The sequence below is a fragment of the Loxodonta africana genome, chromosome 18 (assembly GCF_030014295.1).
Source record: "Loxodonta africana isolate mLoxAfr1 chromosome 18, mLoxAfr1.hap2, whole genome shotgun sequence".
In the NCBI taxonomy this organism is placed as follows: Eukaryota; Metazoa; Chordata; class Mammalia; order Proboscidea; family Elephantidae; genus Loxodonta; species Loxodonta africana.
The window spans coordinates 16211479-16233111 of NC_087359.1; the positions used below are offsets into that span (position 1 = coordinate 16211479).

The 21633-nt window shown below is 43.0% G+C and overlaps 1 protein-coding gene across 4 annotated transcripts in view; it reads right to left on the reverse strand.

Annotated features, from left to right (window-relative positions):
- MFSD11 (major facilitator superfamily domain containing 11) overlaps positions 1–21633 on the reverse strand; it is a 37667-nt gene that overhangs the window by 5965 nt on the left and 10069 nt on the right. For all 4 annotated transcript variants that reach the window (XM_023556863.2, XM_003417236.4, XM_023556864.2 and 1 more), the window contains 3 exons: positions 19909–19949; positions 9216–9281; positions 7162–7287 (listed from right to left, as the gene is read on the reverse strand). In XM_023556863.2, the coding sequence (XP_023412631.1) occupies positions 7162–7287; positions 9216–9281; positions 19909–19949 (233 nt within the window). The remainder of the gene's footprint in view (positions 1–7161; positions 7288–9215; positions 9282–19908; positions 19950–21633) is intronic.

A 21633-nucleotide genomic window follows, 5' to 3' on the forward strand; every position in this document is an offset into this window, starting at 1 on the left:
ACTCGCATTTCTATTCATTAATGCTCTTGTATTTCTTCTCTGTTAATTACTGTACCCCAAAAAGTATGCCCTTTGATCTACAGTGTAAAACAGCAATGAGGAAATAAAAAGGACGTAACTCAGCAACTTCTACCCATGGGGTCACCATGAGTCAGACTCAACTCAATGGCAACTTGTTTTACCATGTTTTTCTATAATCCTAGTCAAAGGAACTAATGCATCACAAAGTCATGGATCCACTGAAATTCCAGAACTACGTGTAAGCTTCCTAAGTGGGGTGAAAAAGGCTTAGGAAGGTTCAGCAATCAAAATGGCTTAGAATGCCTCAATGGCAACATGGAAACTGAAAGACAGTGGGGCAAGCCTTTACATTTTTAAGGAAAATGACTTCTACCCTAGAAATCTATACCTAGCTAACTCAGAAATTAAAAGGTTAACAATAATAATAAAAAAAAAAACCCCACTTAGAAAATGGGCAGAAGACATGCAAAGACTTTCATCAAGGAGGATATACAGAGGGCAAATAAAGGCATGAAAAGATACTCAACATCATTAGCCATTAGAAAAATGCCAATTAAAACTGCAGTGATACCACAACACACCTATCTGAATGGCTAAAATGAAAAATAGTAATAACACCAGATGCTGGAGAGGATTCGGAGAAATCGGATCACCTGTGAATTGCTAGCAGGAATGTAAAATGGTACAACCACTCTGGAAAACTTGCCATTCCTTTTGAAACTAAAAATAGACTTACCAGGTGACCCAGCAATTGCACTCTTGGACATTTATCTGAGAGAAATGAAGACTTATTTTCAAGTAGGAACTTGTACGCTAACGTTCATAGCAGCTTCATTTGTAATAGTCCAAAACTAGCAACTCCCTAAATGTCCTTCACAGGGCAGACGGCTAAACTGTGGCACACCCACACCACCGACTACTCAGCAATAAGAAGCAATGAAGCATTCACAACAACTTAGATGAACCTCAAGGAAATTACGCTCAGTGATAAACGTCAACCACAGAAGAGCACTACGTAACAATTGTGAAACAGCGTAATTACAGAGATGGAGCATAGATACTGGCTGCCAGGGTTAGGGATGGGGGGGGGCAGGCGTGGCTATCAAGATAACACAGAACCTCCGGAGGCACCACTGAAGTCGTGATTGTGGCGGTTACGCAAGGCTAGCCATGTGACAGAGCTGCACACGCCAACAAGTGCCTGCAGAAATGATGAAATCTGAGTAAGATCTATGAGCTGGACCAATGGCAATTTCTAGGTTTGGACATTGCGCTGTGGCTGTGTGGGATGTTGGAACGGGGCTGGGGCTGGGTGAGGGGTGCATGGGACTTCCCTTCATGTTTCTTCGCAACCTCCTGTGAATCTGTAATTACTTCAAAATAAATGTTTTGTTTTGTTTTGTTTTTAAATGAAGGTCAAATGACAACACTGAGAGACATGCAGAGTCAAAACTTCCCTCCCACACACTTTTCCTCACAGAAGGGAGGTGAAGGAGGTGGTGGAGGGCTCGCCACGTAAGCGCACCAGATGAAGAGGGCAGCCAGTTGGGAGAGGCGCAGTGTGACCCGAGATGGTGAGAGTCATCACCACCATGCACTCCGCCACCGGCAAAAGAAAAACTGGCGGCTGTGCTCCAGCAAAATTAAGATATCTTAGTGCGGCTGTAACATAAATACCACAAGTGGGTGGCTTTCATGAACAGAAATCTATTTTCTCACAGTTCAGGAGGCCAGAAGTCTGAATTCAGGGTGCCAGTGCTAGAGCAAGGCCTTCTCTCTGTCTTTGCTGGCTCTGGGGGAAGGTCCTTGTCTCTTCAGCTTCTGTTTCCTTGCTTCCTTGGCAATCTCACGTGGCGTGGCATCTATCTTCCCCATCTGTGCTTGCTTGCTTCTTTGCTTAACGTGTTCCTTTTACATCTCAAGAGAGATTGACTCAAGACACAGCCTATACTGATACTTCCTCATTAATATAACAAAAAAATCCACATTGCCAAATGGGATTATAACCACAGGTATATAACCTGTTGCCATCAAGTCAATTCCAACTCTTAGCAACCTTGTAAGACAGAAGAACTGCCCCATAGAGTTTCCAAGGCTGTAATCTTTACGGGAGCAGACTGTCACATCTTTCTCCTGAGGTGAGAGCCCGGACCTACTTCCCCAATTCCCTCCTCTAGTTCAGAGCCCACTGTCCCCCCCCACCCCCCACAGTCCAGGTCCTGCCTCAGGGAGGCCATCACGGACAAACCTCCCGCAAGCTGCAACCAGTATTACTGACACCACGCAGGTTGCCTTGGACTGTAACTTTACTTTTTTCCCCAAACACATATGCTTCTCAAAGGCAGGAACCTCATTTTAAAGATCCTTTTATTCCCACTGGAAACCCTCGTGGTGGTGTGGTTAAGAGCTCAGCTGCTAACCAAAAGGTCAGCAGTTCACATCTACCAGGTGCTCCTTGGAAACCCTACAGGGCATTTCTACTCTGTCCTATAGGGTAGCTATGAGTGAAAATTGACTCAACAGCAATGAGTTTGGTTTATTCCCATCAGCTCCTAATAGCACCACATATCTGGTAAAAATACCAGCTGACGCTGAATCAACACTGACTCATGGCGACCCCATGTGTGTCACAGTAGAAGTATGCTCTACAGGGTTTTCAGTGGCTCATTTTTCATAACAGGTTGCCAAGCCTTTCTTCTGAGGCACCTCTAGGTAGACCACAACCTCGAATTTTTTGATTAGCAGCCAAGCACAATAACTGTTTGCACCACCCAGGGACTCCTGTATATATGGTAGGTGTTCATCTAATCTGAATGTGGAAACCCTGGTGGCATAGTGGTTAAGAGCTACAGCTGCTAACCAAAAGGTCAGCAGCTCAAATCCACCAGGTGCTCCTTGAAAACCCAAAAGGGCAGTTTTACTCTATCCTATAGGGTTGCTATGAGTCAGAATCGACTAGATGGCAATTTTTTTTTTTTAAATCTCAATGTAAACAAAAAATTCACACTAAAAACATACAGAAAATTTAAAATCCTCAAGTTTCAAATTCATCATCTGACACAGGTGTTTTTTCATTGTTAAATTATAATAGGACTATCACTTGGGTGCAGGATCCCTGGTGGCGCAGTGGTTAAAGCACTTGGCTGGGAACCAAAAGCTCTGGGGCTCGTACCCACCAGCCACTCTGTGGCAGAAAGATGTGGCAGTTGGCTTCCATAAAGATTTACAGGCTTCCGTAAAGATTTACAGCCTTGGAAACCCTATGGGGCAGTTCTACTCTCTCCTATAGGGTCACCAGGACTCTAAATCGACCCAACAGCAGTGGGTTTGGTTTTTTTTGGTATTGTTCAGGTAAAACTGTTCACATGTCACACAGACACCGAAAAGCAGTCTAAAGAAAAGGGCAGGTGCGGGCCCAGAGCAGCCTCTGTGCGGCTCCATCCTGTCTGTGTGGCTCTGTCCTCTGTCTGCGTGGCTCTGTCCTCTGCGTGGCTCTTCCTCTGTCTGCGCAGCTCTGTCCTCCGTGTGGCTGTCCTCTGTCTGCGCGGCTCTGTCCTCCGTGTGGCTGTCCTCTGTCTGCGCAGCTCTGTCCCCTAGCCTGGCGTGTACAGAGACATCACCAGAGACCCGGGGGACCTGCTGTCACTCTCTCAAGGCTGGAAGGAACAAACACTCCAACAACACGATGGTCGGGAATACAGGCAGCTCCCGACTTAAGGTGTATTCGAGTTACGACAAGGTGTACGTACGACTATCTTTTTTTGTACATCTTATCCTTAGTAATATGTGTACGACATACAATGCTGCAGCGTGTCATTTGCTGACATCATCCTCAGGCATTCACTTGCAGATGTTCAATGTTATGATTTACTGTTCAAAACACTGCATGTAGCAGGCAATAATGAAAACTAAAAAAAAAAGGGGCATTTGACTTACATCAGAACCGACTTATGCTGGAGTCGTCAGAATGGAACCCCATCGTAAGTCGGGGACTCCCTGTAATGGGCTGGTTCTATGAAGATAAACTTCAGAGTAAGTGTAAAGAACCGCATGTGGATCTAAGACGTTAAATGCACAGACAGGGAAAACAAGACGACGATGTAACAACCGAGTAGGAATCTAGGTCCAAGAGCCAAGAGAAGTGCTCTAAATGCTGCCCAAGAAGGTGCCCACTGTTGCTGCTTCAGCAGAAACTGAGCACCCAGGCTCAGGGAGGCCACAGCCCCTCGAATGCCACACAGCCGAGACGACGTCCAGACCACGGTCACGGTGTCGAGAACCACACTTTGACAGACAAACAAGCTAGCCAGTCTCTCGAGGGCAGCCATGGGAGTGATCTGCCTGGAGAGAAGATGACTTGGCAGGGCTGTAACAACTCTTCAAACATGAGAAAGGCTGTTCTAGAGAAGGATTACACTCGTTCTGTGTTAAGAGCCAAAAACAGCCAGAAAAAGTAGATGGATGTGACAGGGAGAATCACAATTGGGAAGAATTTCCTAACAATTCAAACAATGCGAGAGTGGACAGGCTCTCAACACCTATATCAATAAAAACATGGGAACTAAAAATAGATTCCCAACTCAAAAAACTAGACAAAGAACAACAAAGCAGACGCTAAAGAAGCACAGAGAAGGGAATAATAATAGTCAAAACTAATGAAGCAGGGAACCCCAAAAAATGTAGATCAAGTTAATAAATCAAAATCCTGGTTCTTCGAAAAAGGTAAATAAGATAAACCTACAGCTCACTTAACCAAGGGGGGAAAAAAAGGCACAAAAATACAAAGTAAGAAATGACAAGGGGGGAGTAACTACTGAAAAGAGGAAACTTTTATAAATCGGTTCAGACTTCCCGGTAAGCTGGAGTCATAGGGACTAAATCACCCTCCTGCCTGAAAAAAGAAAATGTAGAAAAAGTGTGACACAGTACGTATCAGGTGATGAAGGACAGTGATCCCTGAGGGATGGTGGATAAGCAAGGGCAGCCCTATAACTGCTTGGCTTGCTGTTTTGACAGAAGCCGCAGGCCACAGGAGCCATCTGCCCCATTGACGCTGAGTTGGAGAGAGAGAGCCCTGAGCCAGGGGATACAAACAAGGCTGGAGTTCACAGGACAGTTTCGGAAGGAGAGCCGCACAGAGACCGTTGCAGAGATGGGCAGGGGCCCCCTGAGCCTTCAGCTGAGTACTAACCAATACACACATGTGAGGAAGCCAGCAGCGACCGGGAAGGAATCACCTGAGAGGATTACATAGAAAGCAGGTACTGGGCCTCACTCTGCGCTGGGAAAAGTGCCTGGTCCCACCAGCAGACTGGAAACCTTCATGATTCACACAGCCCTGGGTGGAGTCTACACAACGGTCCTCCCTCAGTAACGGAGTAATCAGTCCCTGACTAAGCACTGCTCTGATCCCGCCCAGCAAATTTTAAAAGCAAGACCTGAGAGGGTCACACTGTGCCAAGTAACAACTTCATCCAAGAATCAAGCTCAAAAATACCGCTAAGAATACAAAAACACCCAGCACGTAACAAGGTAAAATTTACACTGCCTGGTAGCCAATAGGAGCCCTGGTGGCACAGTGGTTAAGAGCTTGGCTGTTCTACTCTGTCCTACAGGGTCACTATGAGTTGGAATGGACTTGATGGCAATGGATTTTTTTTTTTCTTTTGTAGCCAACAAGGCACCCTGGTGGTACAACGGTTAAGTGCTTGGTTTCTAACTTCAAGGTTGGCAGTTTAAATCCACCACCTGCTGCACAGGAGAAATTATGGCAGGTGGCTTCCGTAAAGATTACAGCCTTAGAAACTATGGGGTAGTTCTACTCTGTCCTATGACTATGAGTCAGAATCAACTCGACAGCAATGGGTTTGGTTTTTTAAAAAAATTATCACGCAGAGAAGCAGGAAAATATGGCCCATAATGAGGATAAAAATTAAACATGGAGGTATCCTATGACCCAGCAATTCTACTCTTAGGTATATAGCCAAGAGAAATGAAAACGTGCCCGCACAGAAACACGTACACGAGTGTTCATGGCAGCGTTATTCGTAATAGCCAACAAGTGGAAACAATGCTGGGACCAAGGGAGAATGAAGAAAACTAAGCACATGAGGGAAAGATTAGTCCACAGGACTAATGGACCACATCTACCACGGCCTCCACCAGACTGAGTCCAGTACAATTAGATGGTGCCCAGCTACCACCACTGACTACTCTGACAGGGATCACAATAAAGGGTCCTGGACAGAGCTGGAGAAAAACTTAGAACAAAATTCTAACTCACAAAAAAGGCCGGACTTACTGGCCTAAGACTGGAGAAACCCCAAGAGTATGGCCCCAGAACACTCTTTTAGCTCAGTAACGAAGTCACTTTTGAGGTTCACCCTTCAGCCAAAGATTAGACAGGCCGAGAAAACAAAATGAGACTAAAGGGGCACAAAAGCCCAGAGGTAAGGACTAGAAGGCAGGAGGGAACAGGAAAGTTGGTAATAGGGAGCCCAAGGTCGAGAAGGGAGAGTGTTGACATGTCACGGGGTTGGTAACCAACCAACAGCACAAAAAAACACGTGTACTGTTTAACGAGAAACTCATTTGTTCTATAAACCATCTAAACTACAATAATAAAAAAAAAAAAGTGGAAACAGCCCAAATATCCACCAACTGACAACTGAACAGATAACAGAATGTGGTCTATCCAACGGTCTGTATACTTACGAAAGCAGATAAGCGGAGATCTTTGTTTTGTTTACTCACCGTAAGTACAATCGATATTTGTTGAATTGTTAAGTGCCTCGTATCTGACACAATATCCAACATACTACAGGTGGTGAACAAATCTCGGTTGAATGAAGGCGTAACTAGGAAGTCAGGGATCCCAAGACACTCCCCTTAAGTATTTAAGTGGAAAATTTAGGAGAGACCAAACGTGTTCTCGCTCACGGTTTCATTGTGAATTATTCGGCAAATGTTTTATTATTCATATTAGAATAGTGATATAACAGAAAAACAAACACCTACTAGCTTGAGAGAAAATAAATGTGGAATAGAAGAAAGTCAAGGGCGGAGAAAGGAAACACATTTAAAAGTTTGATTATCATGGACTGATTTTTTTTTAATGCAAAGATTTTGCTTTAAACCAACCTAAAATTTCTCCAATGCCGATGAAAATGCCAGAAAGTCCAATGAGGCTTTTCTCTTCTGTCCCAAATTTATTGACTGCACCGATACAGGTTCCATAGACACCAGAGAAGAAAGTCAATTCCAGGCCTTTAGGAAAAAAATTCAGATTTAACTATACAGTCACACTCTCCCTTCCTAGTTTCCCTTCATATCCAGTAATACTTGAGCTGTATACGTATAAAACACACACACAAAACAGATGTCACTGAGCGAGCCCGAAATGCTGCCAAGAGCATGACTTTATGCTGCAAGGCAGATGAAATGGAATTAGCCACAAGATGGCAGCTGCTGCACGTTCCATATAAAAATGTACCACTCAAACAAGCAAAAGGCATCCTTAGGTTAAAAACTGTCACCTCTGTGTGCTGACAGGGAGTGGGTGGAGGGTGTAATTAACATAATCTGGTGGGTGAACACTAACGTACCCATTATCCTGGTAAGAGCTTTCCCAGGGAACAAGAACATATGCCTGGAAACTAATGCATGCTACTCACTGTTGCTTAAAAGCATAAAAATGTTTCAATTAATCCTTCTTCCTTAGAACATTCCAAACATATAAATAACAACAACTCAGTAGAGGACCTTGACTTCTTCATGCTGTACATCTTGTCAATTTTAAAGATGTTTAATGTTTATTCTAAGGAGCCCTGGTGGCGTTAACAGTTAAATACTTGGCTGTGAACCGAAAGGTTGTTGGTTCAAACCCAACCATCAGCTTTGTAGGAGAAAGATGTGGCAGTCTGCTTCTGTGAAGCCTGGAAAACCCTACGGGGCAGTTCTACTCTGTGACATGGGGTCACTCTGAGTCAGAATCCACTTGATGGCACCCAATAACAACAACGTTTATTCTGGAGTCCCTGGGTGGTGCAAACGGTTAAGCACTTGGCTGCTAGCCAAAAGGTTGGAGGGTGGGTCTACCCAGAGGCAACTTGGAGGAAAAACAGGGCAATCTACCTCTGAAAAATCAGCCAGTGAAAACCCTGTGGAGCACAGTTCCGCTCTGAAACATGAGTTGGAGTCAACTCAACAGCAACTGGTTTGGTTAATGTATATTCTATTTCCTCTAAAAAGAACATCTTGTACCTACGAGGCACATAAAGGCAAAGGTAATAACAGGCACGTTAAAGCACTCTAACAGGGAACAGCTCCTCATCATTCTTACAACCTAAGAGTGACCACTTCTTGTGACATCACATCACCATGTGGTGATTCACAAAGCTCACTCCATTTCATCACAAACTATCTTAGTCCATATGAAGTTACAGGGATGGAGCCTGGGGATTTTCTGTAGTGCTCCATGTTGCCCTAAAATCACTACATGTTTGTGGTAGAAGACCCTCAGTGAGATGGACTGACACAATGGCTGCAACAACGGGCTCACATAACAATGATTGTGAAGATGGCACAGGACCAGGCAACGTTTCAGTCTGTTATACATGGGGTTGCTATGGGATCTAACAACAACAACAACGTCTCCAACGAGGGTTCCCAGTGAGCGACCCCTTCCCATTCTCATGCCCTTGCATAGAACCCTCCCCAGTGAATTTGGGCTGGCCCTGGGACTTGCTTTGACCAATGCAGAAGGCGGCAGAGAGTCACCGGGCCCGCTCCAGGCCTAGGCCTCAACAAGATCTGGTGGTTTCTCCTTTTGCCCTTGTTGGAGCCCTTCATCAGTACGTAGCAACTCTGGCTGTCCTGCTGCGTCCCAAGGAGGGGATCATGTGGAAGGACTAGCCAAGGGGCCAAGGCCCTGAGGCTACAGGGAAGGAGAGGCACAGCCTTACGGCTAACCCCGTCAAAGTACCAGATGTGGGACTAAGGCTATCTTAGAAGTTCCAGCCTCAGCCGCCCTCTGACAGCAGCCACAGAGATGCCAACTGAGACCACCAGAAGAACTGTCCAGCTGAGCCCCAGTCAATGAACAGAACTGTAAGCAATAACAACATGGTGGTTTTTTTAAGCCCTTATTGTTCTTAGGCAGTTAACAGAAAGGCAAAACGGCAATTTGCTCCTACCTGTATAAGCAGTTGTAACACTAAGAAGGAGCATCTCCTTGGTGACACATAACTTAAGAGACTTTTCTGTAAGGAAAAAAATTTGAATTAATGAAACAAATATTCTAAAACATCCCTTCAACCAGAACACCCCTTTTTCAATAATGCCAGTAAGCAAGTACTTTGGGACAAGGGTTAATGATTCGTGTTGAAACTCTTAAGGTGTGAACTACAAATATAAAATGTTTATTTCAACTGTTTAAATATATTCTAAAGTTCCATTTTCTCCAACACATTCTCTAGCTCATATAAACAAACAACATAAAACGGAAGAAAAAAAATCAAACAAAACAAAAGAATACACCAACAAGATTAAAGGTTAAGCTATTAAAGGGAGTCGTCGTCAGGTGCCGTCGAGTAGTGACCCTATGCACAACAGAATGAAACACTGCCCGGTGCTAAGCCATCCTTACAATCACTGTTATGCTTGAGCTCATTGCTGCAGCTACCATGTCAATCCACCTCGTTGAGGGTCTTCCTCTTTTCCACTGACCTTGTACTCTGCCAAGTGTGATATCCTTCTCCAGGGACTGATCCCTCCTGACAACATGTCCGAAGTATAAAAGACGCAGTCTCGCCATCCTTGCTTCTAAAGAGCATTCTGGTTGTACTTCTTCTAAGACAGATTTGTTCATTCTTTTGGCAGTCCATGGTATATTTAAGATTCTTCGCCAACACCGCAATTCAAAGGCGTCAATTCTTCTTCGGTCTTCCTTATTCACTGTCCAGCTTTCACATGCATATATATGATGCGATTGAAAATATCGTGGCTTGGGTCAGGCGCACCTTAGTCCTTCAAGGTGACAGCTTAGTTTTTCAACACTTTAAGGAGGTCCTTTGCAGCAGATTTGCCCGATGCAATGCATCTTTTGATTTCTTGACTGCTGGTTCCATGGGTGTTGATTGTGGATCCATGTAAAACTAAATCCTTGACAACTTCAGTATTTTCTCCATTTTTCATGATGTGGTTTATTGGTCCAGTTGTGAGGACTTTTGTTTTATGTTGAGGTGTAATCCATACTGAAGGCTGTGGTCTTTAGTCTTCATTAGTAAGTGCTTCAAGTCCTCTTCACTTTCAGCAAGCAAGGTTGTGTCATCTGCATAACACAGGTTGTTAACGAGCCTTCCTCCAATCCTCATGCCCCGTTGTTCTTCATAGTCCAGCTTCTCGTATTATTTGTTCAGCATACAGACTGAATAGGCATGGTGAAAGAATATAACCCTGACGCACACCTTGCCTGACTTTAAACGAATCAGTATCCCCTTGTTCTGTCCGAACTGCCTCTTGATCTATGTAAAGGTTCCTCATGAGCACAATTAAGTGTTCTGGAATTCCCACTCTTTGCAATGTTACCCACAGTTTGTTATGATCCACACAGTCGAATGCCTTTGCATAGTCAATAAAACACAGGTAAACATCCTTCTGGTATTCTCTGCTCTCAGCCAGGATCCATCTGACATCAGCAACGATATCCCTGGTTCCACGTCCTCTTCTGAAACCTACCTGAATTTCTGGCAGTTCCCTGTCAATATACTGCTGCAGCCGTTTTTGAATGATCTTCAGCAAAATTTTGCTTGTGTGTGATATTAATGATATTGTCCCATAAATTCCACATTCAGTTGGATCACCTTTCTTGGGAACAGGCATACATATGGATCTCTTCCAGTCAGTTGACCAGGAAGCTGTCTTCCATACTTCTTGGCATAGATGAGTGAGCACTTCCAGCACTGCATTTGTTTGTTGAAACATCTCAATTGATATTCCATCGATTCCTGGAGCCTTGTTTTTCGCCAATGCCTTCAGAGCAGCTTGGACTTCTTTCTTCGGTACCATCGGTTCCTGATCATATGCCACCTCTTGAAATTGCTGAACATCAACTAATTCTTTTTGATACGATGACTCTGTGTATTCGTTCCATCTCTGTCAGAAGAAGGCCAGGGGCCGATTGTGGAACAGACCATCAACTGCTCATATGCAAGTTCAAGGTAAAACTGAAGAAAATCAGAGCAAGTCCACCCAAAGTACGACCTTGAGTACATCCCACCTAAATTTCGAGACCATCTGAGGAATAGAGTTGACACACTGAATGCTGTGACCGAAGACCAGATGAGTTGTGGAATGACATCAAGGACATCAGCCATGAAGAAAGCAAAAGGTCACTGAAAAGACAGGAAAGAAAGAAAAGACCAAGATGGATGTCAGAGGAGACCCTGACACTTGCTCTCGAACATCGAGCAGCTAAAGCAAAAGGAAGAATTGATGAAGTAAAAGAACTGAACAGAAGATTTCAAAGGGCCTCTCAAGAAGACAAAGTAAAGTATTACAATGACACGTGCAAGGAGCTGGAGATGGAAAACCAAAAGGGAAGAACACACTCGGCATTTCTCCAGCTGAAAGAACTGAAGAAAAAATTCAAACCTTGAGTTCCAATCGTGAAGGATTCTATGGGGAAAATATTAAACGACGCGTGAATAGTAGACCATATGATTGTCTAATTCAAAATAGCTAATACCAGTTCATTTCAGCTTACTAATGCCTGGGATATTTATCTTCAAGTGTTCCATTTCATTTTTGACGACGTCTAATTTTCTTATAGTCACACTTCATGCATTCTATGTTCTGACTATTAATGGAAGTTTGCAGCTATTTGTTCTCATTTTGAGTCATGCCACATCAGCAAAAAAAGTCCTGAAAGCTTGACTCCATCCACATCATTAAGGTTGACTCTGCTTTGAGGAGGCAGCTCTTCTCCAGTCATATGCTCAGTGCCCTCCAACCTGAGGGGCTCACCTTCCAGCAGTACATCAGATGTTCTACTGCTATCCATAAGGTTTTCACTGGCCAGTTTTTTTCAGAAGCAGATCACCAGGTCCTTCTTCCCAGTCTGCCTTAGTCTGGAAGCTCCACTGAAACCTGTCCACCATGGGTGACCCTACTGGTACCTGAAATACCAGTGGCATAGCTTTCACCATCACAGCAACACACAAGCCATCACAGCATGATAAACTGACAGACGGGTGGTGGAGAGATATTATAGGACCCAGAAACTACATTCCTAGGAGAAATGAAAACATGTCCACACAAACACTTGTACATAAACGTTCATAGTAGCCTTATTCACAATATCTACGAAAAGTAAAAACAACTCAAATGTTAAAACATAGATGCACCTTGAAATCATTATGCTAAATAAATGATTTACTTAGTAAAAGACACAACAGACCACATACTGTATGGTTCCATTTATATGAAGTGTCTAGAACAGGCAAATCCATAGAGAGAAAAAATATGGACAGGGAGGCGTGGAGTCTGGGAGGAAACTAGGGGTGATTGCTAATAGGTATAGGCTTTTCTGGAGAGGTGATAAAAATGATTGTGATGATGGTCGCACAGCTCTTTGGGTATAATAAAAACTACTGAATTTTACAATTTAAATAGGTTAATTGTGTGGTATGTGAATTATAGCTCAGGAATGCTGCTATGTGAAGGAAAAAGACATATTCTAACACCTTAATGGACCTCGATGCTTTTTATTACAAAAACAAATTTCACCATATATACTATTTTGTAATTTGTCTTCACATAATAAATCAAATAGTTTCTAATATTCATAGAGAACAACATTTTAATGGCTAGTGTAATCTACTGTAAAAAAGTACCAATGCCTCAGAGCTGGATAAATTCTTTTGTTTCTCGTTAATAGAAACGTCTTAGGTAAATTTGGCAAAAAATTTTAATTATGCCCTGAGGCTAATCGTATTAGTTGAATTGCTAGATCAAAGGTTATAACGATTTTTAAGGCTTTTGATACTTACTGATAAATCATCCTTCAGAAGGTAATATAAAGGCATATCCTTATGAGCAGTATGGTCTTATGTACGTTAAGTTCCCGGCCCCGTAACCCTGAGAATCACTTTTTATCTTTTAATATGCGATAGAAAGCTTTTTAATTTGTATTCCTTATAATTAAGTTATAATAACTTTTTCCTTTGCTTGTTAATGCCTGTTTTCTACTGAACTGCTTACACTTTTCCTATGCACCCACAACAGCTCTCTACGGTGTGCATACCGCAGATATTCTCCCCAGACCCTCCCTGCCATTTTAAGTTGTGGTTGTTTTGACATTTTTTTTTTTTTATTAACTTTTATTAAGCTTCAAGTGAACGTTTACAAATCCAATCAGTCTGTCACATATAAGTTTACATAAATCTTACTCCCTTCTCCCACTTGCTCTCCCCTTATTGAGTCAGCCCTTTCAGTCTCTCCTTTCGTGACAATTTTGCCAGCTTCCCTCTCTCTCTATCCTCCCATCCACCCTCCAGACAAGAGATGCGAACACAATCTCAAGTGTCCACCTGATATAATTAGCTCACTCTTCACCAGCATCTCTCTCCCACCCACTGACCAGTCCCTTTCATGTCTGATGAGTTGTCTTCGGGAATGGTTCCTGTCCTGTGCCAACAGACGGTCTGGGGACCATGGCCGCTGGGATTCCTCTAGTCTCAGTCAGACCATTAAGTCTGGTCTTTTTATGAGAATTTGGGGTCTGCATCCCACTGATCTCCTGCTCCCTCAGGGGTTCTCTGTCGTGCTCCCTGTCAGGGCAGTCATCGATTGTGGCCGGGCACCAACTAGTTCTTCTGGTCTCAGGATGATGTAGGTCTCTGGTTCATGTGGCCCTTTCTGTCTCTTGGGCTCTTAGTTGTCGTGTGACCTTGGTGTTCTTCATTCTCCTTTGCTCCAGGTGGGTTGAGACGAATTGATGCATCTTAGATGGCCGCTTGTTAGCATTTAAGACCCCAGACGCCACATTTCAAAGTGGGATGCAGAATGTTTTCATAATAGAATTATTTTGCCAATTGACTTAGAAGTCCCCTCAAACCATGGTCCCCAGACCCCCGCCCTTGCTCCGCTGACCTTTGAAGCATTCATTTTATCCCGGAAACTTCTTTGCTTTTGGTCCAGTCCAATTGAGCTGACCTTCCATGTACTGAGTGTTGTCCTTCCCTTCACCTAAAGCAGTTCTTATCTACTGATTAATCAATAAAAAAACCTCTCCCTCCCTCCCCGCCTCGTAACCACAAAAGTATGTGTTCTTCTCAGTTTTTACTATTTCTCAAGATCTTATAATAGTGGTCTTATACAATATTTGTCCTTCTGCCTCTGACTAATTTCACTCATCACAATGCCTTCCAGGTTCCTCCATGTTATGAAATGTTTCACAGATTTGTCACTGTTCTTTATCGATGCGTAGTATTCCATCGTGTGAGTATACCACAATTTATTTACCCATTCATCTGTTGATGGACACCTTGGTTGCTTCCAGCTTTTTGCTATTGTAAACAGAGCTGCAATAAACATGGGTGTGCATATATCTGTTTGTGTGAAGGCTCTTGTTTCTCTAGGGTATATTCCGAGGAGTGGGATTTCTGGGTTGTATGGTAGTTCTATTTCTAACTGTTTAAGATAACGCCAGATAGATTTCCAAAGTGGTTGTACCATTTTACATTCCCACCAGCAGTGTATAAGAGTTCCAATCTCTCCGCAGCCTCTCCAACATTTATTATTTTGTGTTTTTTGGATTAATGCCAGCCTTGTTGGTGTGAGATGGAATCTCATCGTAGTTTTAATTTGCATTTCTCAAATGGCTAATGATCGGGAGCATTTTCTCATGTATCTGTTGGCTGCCTGAATATCTGCTTTAGTGAAATGTGTGTTCATATCCTTTGCCCACTTCTTGATTGGGTTGTTTGTCTTTTTGTGGTTGAGTTTTGACAGAATCATGTAGATTTTAGAGATCAGGCGCTGGTTGGAGATGTCATAGCTGAAAATTCTTTCCCAGTCTGTAGGTGGTCTTTTTACTCTTTTGGTGACGTCTTTAGATGAGCATGGGTGTCTGATTTTTAGGAGCTCCCAGTTATCTGGTTTCTCTTCATCATTTTTGGTAATGTTTTGTATTCTGTTTATGCCCTGTATTAGGGCTCCTAGGGTTGTCCCTATTTTTTCTTCCATGATCTTTATCGTTTTAGTCTTTATGTTTAGGTCTTTGATCCACTTGAAGTTAGTTTTTGTGCATGATGTGAGGTATGGGTCCTGTTTCATTTTTTTGCAGATGGATATCCAGTTATGCCAGCACCATTTGTTAAAAAGACTATCTTTCCCCGAATTAACTGACACTGGTCCTTTGTCAAATATCAGCTGCTCATACGTGGATGGATTTATATCTGGGTTCTCAATTCTGTTCCATTGGTCTATGTGTCTGTTGTTGTACCAGTACCAGGCTGTTTTGACTACTGTGGCTGTATAATAGCTTCTGAAATCAGGTAGAGTGAGGCCTCCCACTTTCTTCTTCTTTTTCAGTAATGCTTTGCTTATCTGGGGCTTCTTTCCCTTCCACATGAAATTGGTGATTTGTTTCTCTATCCCCTTAAAATATGACATTGGAATTTGGATTGGAAGTGCATTATATGTATAGATGGCTTTTGGTAGAACAGACATTTTTACTATGTTAAGTTTTCCTATCCATAAGCAAGGTATGCTTTTCCATTTAAGTATGTCCTTTTGAATTTCTTGTAGTAGAGCTTTGTAGTTTTCTTTGTATAGGTCTTTTACATCCTTGGTAAGATTTATTCCTAAGTATTTTATCTTCTTGGGGGCTACTGTGAATGGTATTGATTTGGTTATTTCCTCTTCGGTGTTCTTTTTGTTGATGTAGAGGAATCCAAGTGATTTTTGTATGTTTATTTTATAACCTGAGACTCTGCCAAACTCTTCTATTAGTTTCAGTAGTTTTCTGGAGGATTCCTTAGGGTTTTCTGTGTATACGATCACGTCATCTGCAAATAGTGATAACTTTACTTCCTCCTTGCCAATCCGGATACCTTTTATTTCTTTGTCTAGCCTAATTGCCCTGGCTAGGACTTCAAGCATGATGTTGAATAAGAGCGGTGATAAAGGGCATCCTTGTCTGGTTCCCGTTCTCAAGGGAAATGCTTTCAGGTTCTCTCCATTTAGAGTGATATTGGCTGTTGGCTTTGCATAGATGCCCTTTATTATGTTGAGGAATTTTCCTTCAATTCCTATTTTGGTAAGAGTTTTTATCATAAATGGGTGTTGGACTTTGTCAAATGCCTTTTCTGCATCAATTGATAAGATCATGTGGTTTTTGTCTTTTGTTTTATTTATGTGATGGATTACATTAATGGTTTTTCTGATATTAAACCAGCCTTGCATACCTGGTATAAATCCCACTTGATCAGGGTGAATTATTTTTTTGATGTGTTGTTGGATTCTATTGGCTAGAATTTTGTTGAGGCAGTAGTAGTGGTGTTAACTCTTCTCTGAAAGTTCGGTAGAACTCTGCAGTGAAGCCGTCCGGGCCAGGGCTTTTTTTTGTTGGGAGTTTTTTGATTACCATTTCAATCTCTTTTTTTGTTATGGGTCTACTTAGTTGTTCTACTTCTGAATGTGTTAGTTTAGGTAGGTAGTGTTTTTCCAGGAATTCATCCATTTCTTCTAGGTTTTCAAATTTGTTAGAGTACAATTTTTCGTAATAATCTGAAATGATTCTTTTAATTTCATTTGGTTCTGTTGTGATGTGGTCCTTCTTGTTTCTTATTCGGGTTATTTGTTTCCTTTCCTGTATTTCTTTAGTCTGTCTAGCCAATGGTTTATCAATTTTGTTAATTTTTTCAAAGAACCAGCTTTTGGCTTTGTTAATTCTTTCAATGTTTTGACATTTTGAAGCTTTACATTTCAGTTCATCAAAGAGTCTGATCTTTTCCTTTAACATCTGACTCCCATACTTGGAAGCTTATTCCCCATCCAATTATTTTCTCCAATTACTTTTATTGGTTTAATTTTTATATTTAATCTTTAATCTACCTGGAATTTTAGTGCAAGATATGAAGTGTGGACAAATCTTTAATTTTTCTCTCATGCAGTCAGTCCCATCCCACTTATCCAAGATTCCCTTTTACTGAATCCTATACTCCTGTATACCAACAGGAAACCCTGGTGGTGTAGTGGTTAAGTGCTACGGCTGCTAACCAAGAGGTCAGTAGTTTGAATCCGCCAGGTGCTCCTTGGAAACTCTATGGGACAGTTCTCCTCTGTTCTATAGGGTCGCTATGAGTAGGGATCGATGCGACAGCAGTGGGTTTGGTTTTCTGTTTTTTTTATACCAACAATCACGAAGACGGCGCAGGAACGGGCAATACATAAGGTTGCCACAAGTAGGAGCCGACTCAACAGCAACTAACAACAAAAACAGCAACAACATACTCCGTGTACACATGAACCTGATTCTAGATTTCTGTTCCCCTGGTCTTTCTATCCCAATACTTTCAAACAAATTCAAAATAGGTTTCAATACTTATTACCGTAAGCCTCTGCCTTCTTTTAAGAATTCTCTTGGCTATTTTCAAACAGTCTTCTGGACGAACTTCAGCATCATTTTGTTGAGATCAAAAAAAATTTTTTTTTAAATATCACTGAGAGATGTTCTAGAATCACATGAAAGTTACACATTAAGTTGAGGAACTGAGTGCTTCTGGATGCTCAGCTTCTAGGAGGCAGAGACCTTCTCTCTACGGCATCCATCGCAGCGCCAATGGAAGGACGCCATGATTAAATAATCAATGCAACACTGGTCTACAGACAAGTTGAAGTGCTGACATTCTTGCTTTCCGCTTTTGCCTTTGGGTTCTCTACCAGCCCATAACCTCATATTGTTCCCCAACTGCCGAGGAAACACCCTAAACCTGCTCGCCCTATAGCACCTCCTGTGCCTTACCTTTTACCGCTGCCCTTTCTCTGGTTCAAACCTGACATCCAATATCCCACCGCTACTGAGTGCTGGAGCCCTGGTGGCATACTGGTTAACAGCTTGGCTGCTAACCAAAAAAGTTGGCAGTTCAAATCCACCAGCCACTCCTTGGAAACCCTATGGGGCAGTTCTACTCTGTCCTATATGGTTGCTCTGAGTCGACGGCAACGGGTTTGGTTTGGTTTGGCTTTTGGTTTACTGAGCCCCACCAAGTAATCAACTAGCTCCATGATGAAAACTGTGCAGCCCTGATACGTTAGTCCCTCATGTACAAGTAGAGAAGCTGAGGCCAAGTCTGTCCCACAATCCAGGGAACACATTCAGAACCTGGTGACCTGACAGGGGACCGATTCTATGCTGAGCAGGGAGGCCGCACCAAGTCCTTCCGGGGCTGGACGAACCATTCCACAGCTGAAGGCCACCCACCTCCCTTCTCCTGACTCCACGCTCACCGAGTACACAAGCCACTGGATACCAACATGGCTCTCTAGGCCCCTGATAACAAGAAGGGAAATCTGTGAAAGGGCTCACTGAAAAGTACTAAACCCCATAAATTATTAAACGGTGACTTCCGTGAGTTTGCTTAGGGTCAGTCCTTTCCCCTATCAATAAGAGGTCTTCTGACAAACAAGTTTCTAGACCTAAAATGCTGAAAGACAGGCCTTTAACCACAGTGATGCCTGTCTTACTACAGTCAGGCTATACCCCTTCTAACTGTGACATGTAAACCAATTGATAATTATGAACGTATTCCTGAAACATAAATGCCTAAATCCAAAGCCTGATCAAATAGCCTTAGCAATGGTATACCATGTATGCACTGCGTAGACTCTCAGACCCCCAGGCTCTTCCTATAAAAAGGGCTATAGGAATCCCTTGGCCAAAAGTTAGCATGCCTTGTGTCATCTGACCCAGGTCAGAGCTAATTAGATGAAGAAGTTACACCCCTGCCAAGGACAACCTATAGGCTACTCATAAGGTCGTATGGGAGCTCAGTGCCCTAAAAGGGATTTACAAAAAGAAATGTAGCCCCAAAAGCTGCTCCCTGAAGGAGAGAACTGCCTCACTCAAGGTCTCTCTCCTGGGAGACAAAGAAGCTGAAAGAGCGATAAGCAGAAGCAAAGAACTGGCAAGTGTCAGGCCCTATTGCAATTGGAAGCCATGGTTGCCTGTTTCTGCAGAAGACACAAGATGACCATTATCAGATTTGTTCACGCTGTCTGACAGCTAGGGCTCAAATCCCGTAAGAGCAGCTTGACCTGGGATAAAGTACCTGATTTCTCTAAGCCTCAGTATTCTCTTCTGTAAAATGGAAATAATCATAGGCATATGTTACAACAGAGTCGCAGGGGACAATTAAATGAAATGAAGCACATGGAGAGTTTAGCAGCATCCTCGGCAAGGGGTGCACACTCGATAAGCGAACACGACTGACCTCACTAGCTACTGGGTCGCCAGAGCTACTGCTCTGTCTTGAGGAGTGACAAGACATGCCCTTCTGATGCCAGGAGGAAATGGTCTCCCACTGTCCTTCCTTCCTCCCGGTGAACCCCCATCTCCCAACAGTTCTCCGCAGCCTCTTAATGCCTCCGTCCCACACTCACGGGGGCGAGGAGGGCAGTGTATCTTCACACCCCACCCCCCACCTCCATTACAGAGACATGTACTGAGAAGGCTAACATGTTTCTTCATGTTTCGGAGCGGCACATCTGGGGAAATGAAAACCCTGGGGGATGTGCAATCCAAAGTGACCAGGGAAAAGGGGAAAGGCAAGGCCGGAGCTGTTCCTGAACAGTTCTTGCGTTTCAGACACAAAAAATACTTACGAAATGCATCTACTGCCTTTGTCAGATTGTTCTGCGGAGACCTGATTTAAAAAAAGAAAAAAGAAAAAGTTTTTCCCCCCGAAAATTGCAAAGAAAACAAATACGATCACATTTTCCTTTAAGTTTGCAAAAGCTCTGTCTGCTCCAAGGTTGGGCAAATAGCTGCAATGGCCCTCAGTGCCCTGGCCCCAGGGTCTCCTACAGGTCCCACGTCCTCATTGTAGAGTACGTTTGAAGTGTTCTTGGTGGCTCTTTATTCTGACTGAGAGCGACTCATAGCGATTCAGACTCATAGTAGCCCTATAAGATAGAACAGAACTGCTCCGTGGGGTTTTCATGCCGCTCCTTGGGAAAAAGATGTGGCAGTCTGCTTCCATAAAGATTACGGCCTTGGAAACCCTGTGGATGGCTCTACTCTGCCCTACAGGGTTGCTGTGAGTCAGAATCGACTCGATGGCAATGGGTTTGGTTATTTTTTGGAATCTTTACAGGAGCAGACTGCCGCATCTTTCCTCAACAGTGGAACATAATTCTTTCATGTTAAATTTAAATTTGTTGCATGGGTCCATGCACGTTTTTCAGACATGACACTTCAGCAAGACACAAATGTCCTCCACCCTGCTATTTTTAAACTGCAAAAACAATTCATGAGTACTTGGTTTTCCACCACCTCTACTCTGCAAGGAAACCCTGGTGGTGTAGTGGTTAAGAGCTACATCTGCTAACCAAGAGGTCAGCAGTTCGAATCTACCAGGCACTCCTTGGGAACTCTATGGGGCAGTTCTACTCTGCCCTATAGGGTCACTATGAGTCGGAATCGCCTCGATGGCAATGGGTTTGGTTTTTTCCTACTGTGCAAAAAGTAAGCTCTTTAGCTATACAACCCTTCCAAACAGTGAGCGTCCTGTTACACAGCGGGGACACAGTATAAACAATGGTTAAAGACACAGGTTTTGGAGTCCGAGTCCTGGCTTTGATACTTACTAAATTGTGTGATTTTAGACAAGTGACTTCATCTCTCCAAGTTTCATTTTCTCATTTGCAAAATAGGGACACTACCACTTACCTATGAGGATTAAATGAGATAACCTAACTTCAGTGTTGTTGTTTAGGGCGATTACGGTAAGAGAGAGTTTTTAAAAAGTTATTTCTTACCCTACGGTATGGATTGAATTGTGCCAGCCAAAAATATGTGTTATAAATCCTAATCCTTACATCTAGAGGAGCCCTGGTGGCACAGTGGTTAAGAGCTCAGCTGTTAACCAAAAGGTCAGCAGTTTGAATCCACCAACTGCTTCTTGAAACCCTATGGGGCAGTCCTACTCTGTCCTATAGGGTTGCAATGAGTTGGAATCTACTCAATGCAATGGGTTGGTTTTTTTTTAATATACATAGCTGGAATCTCATTTCGTAGTGGAGTTTTGTTGTATTAATGAGGTTATTATCAGTGAAGACTGTGTCTTAAACCAATCACTTTCAAAATATAAAAGAATCAGATTAGGCACAGAAACAAGCAAGCACAAATAGGGAAAGACGAATGCCATTTGAAGATGCCAAGGAAACAAGAAACAGAAGGTGAAGGGACAAGGATTTTCCCCAAAGCGGGCGGAGAACCTTCCCCTAGAGCCAGCACCCTGAATTCAGGCTTCTAGCCTCCTAAACTGTGAGAGAAGAAGTTTGTTCATTAAAGTTACCCACTTGTGGTATTTCTGTTATGGCAGCACT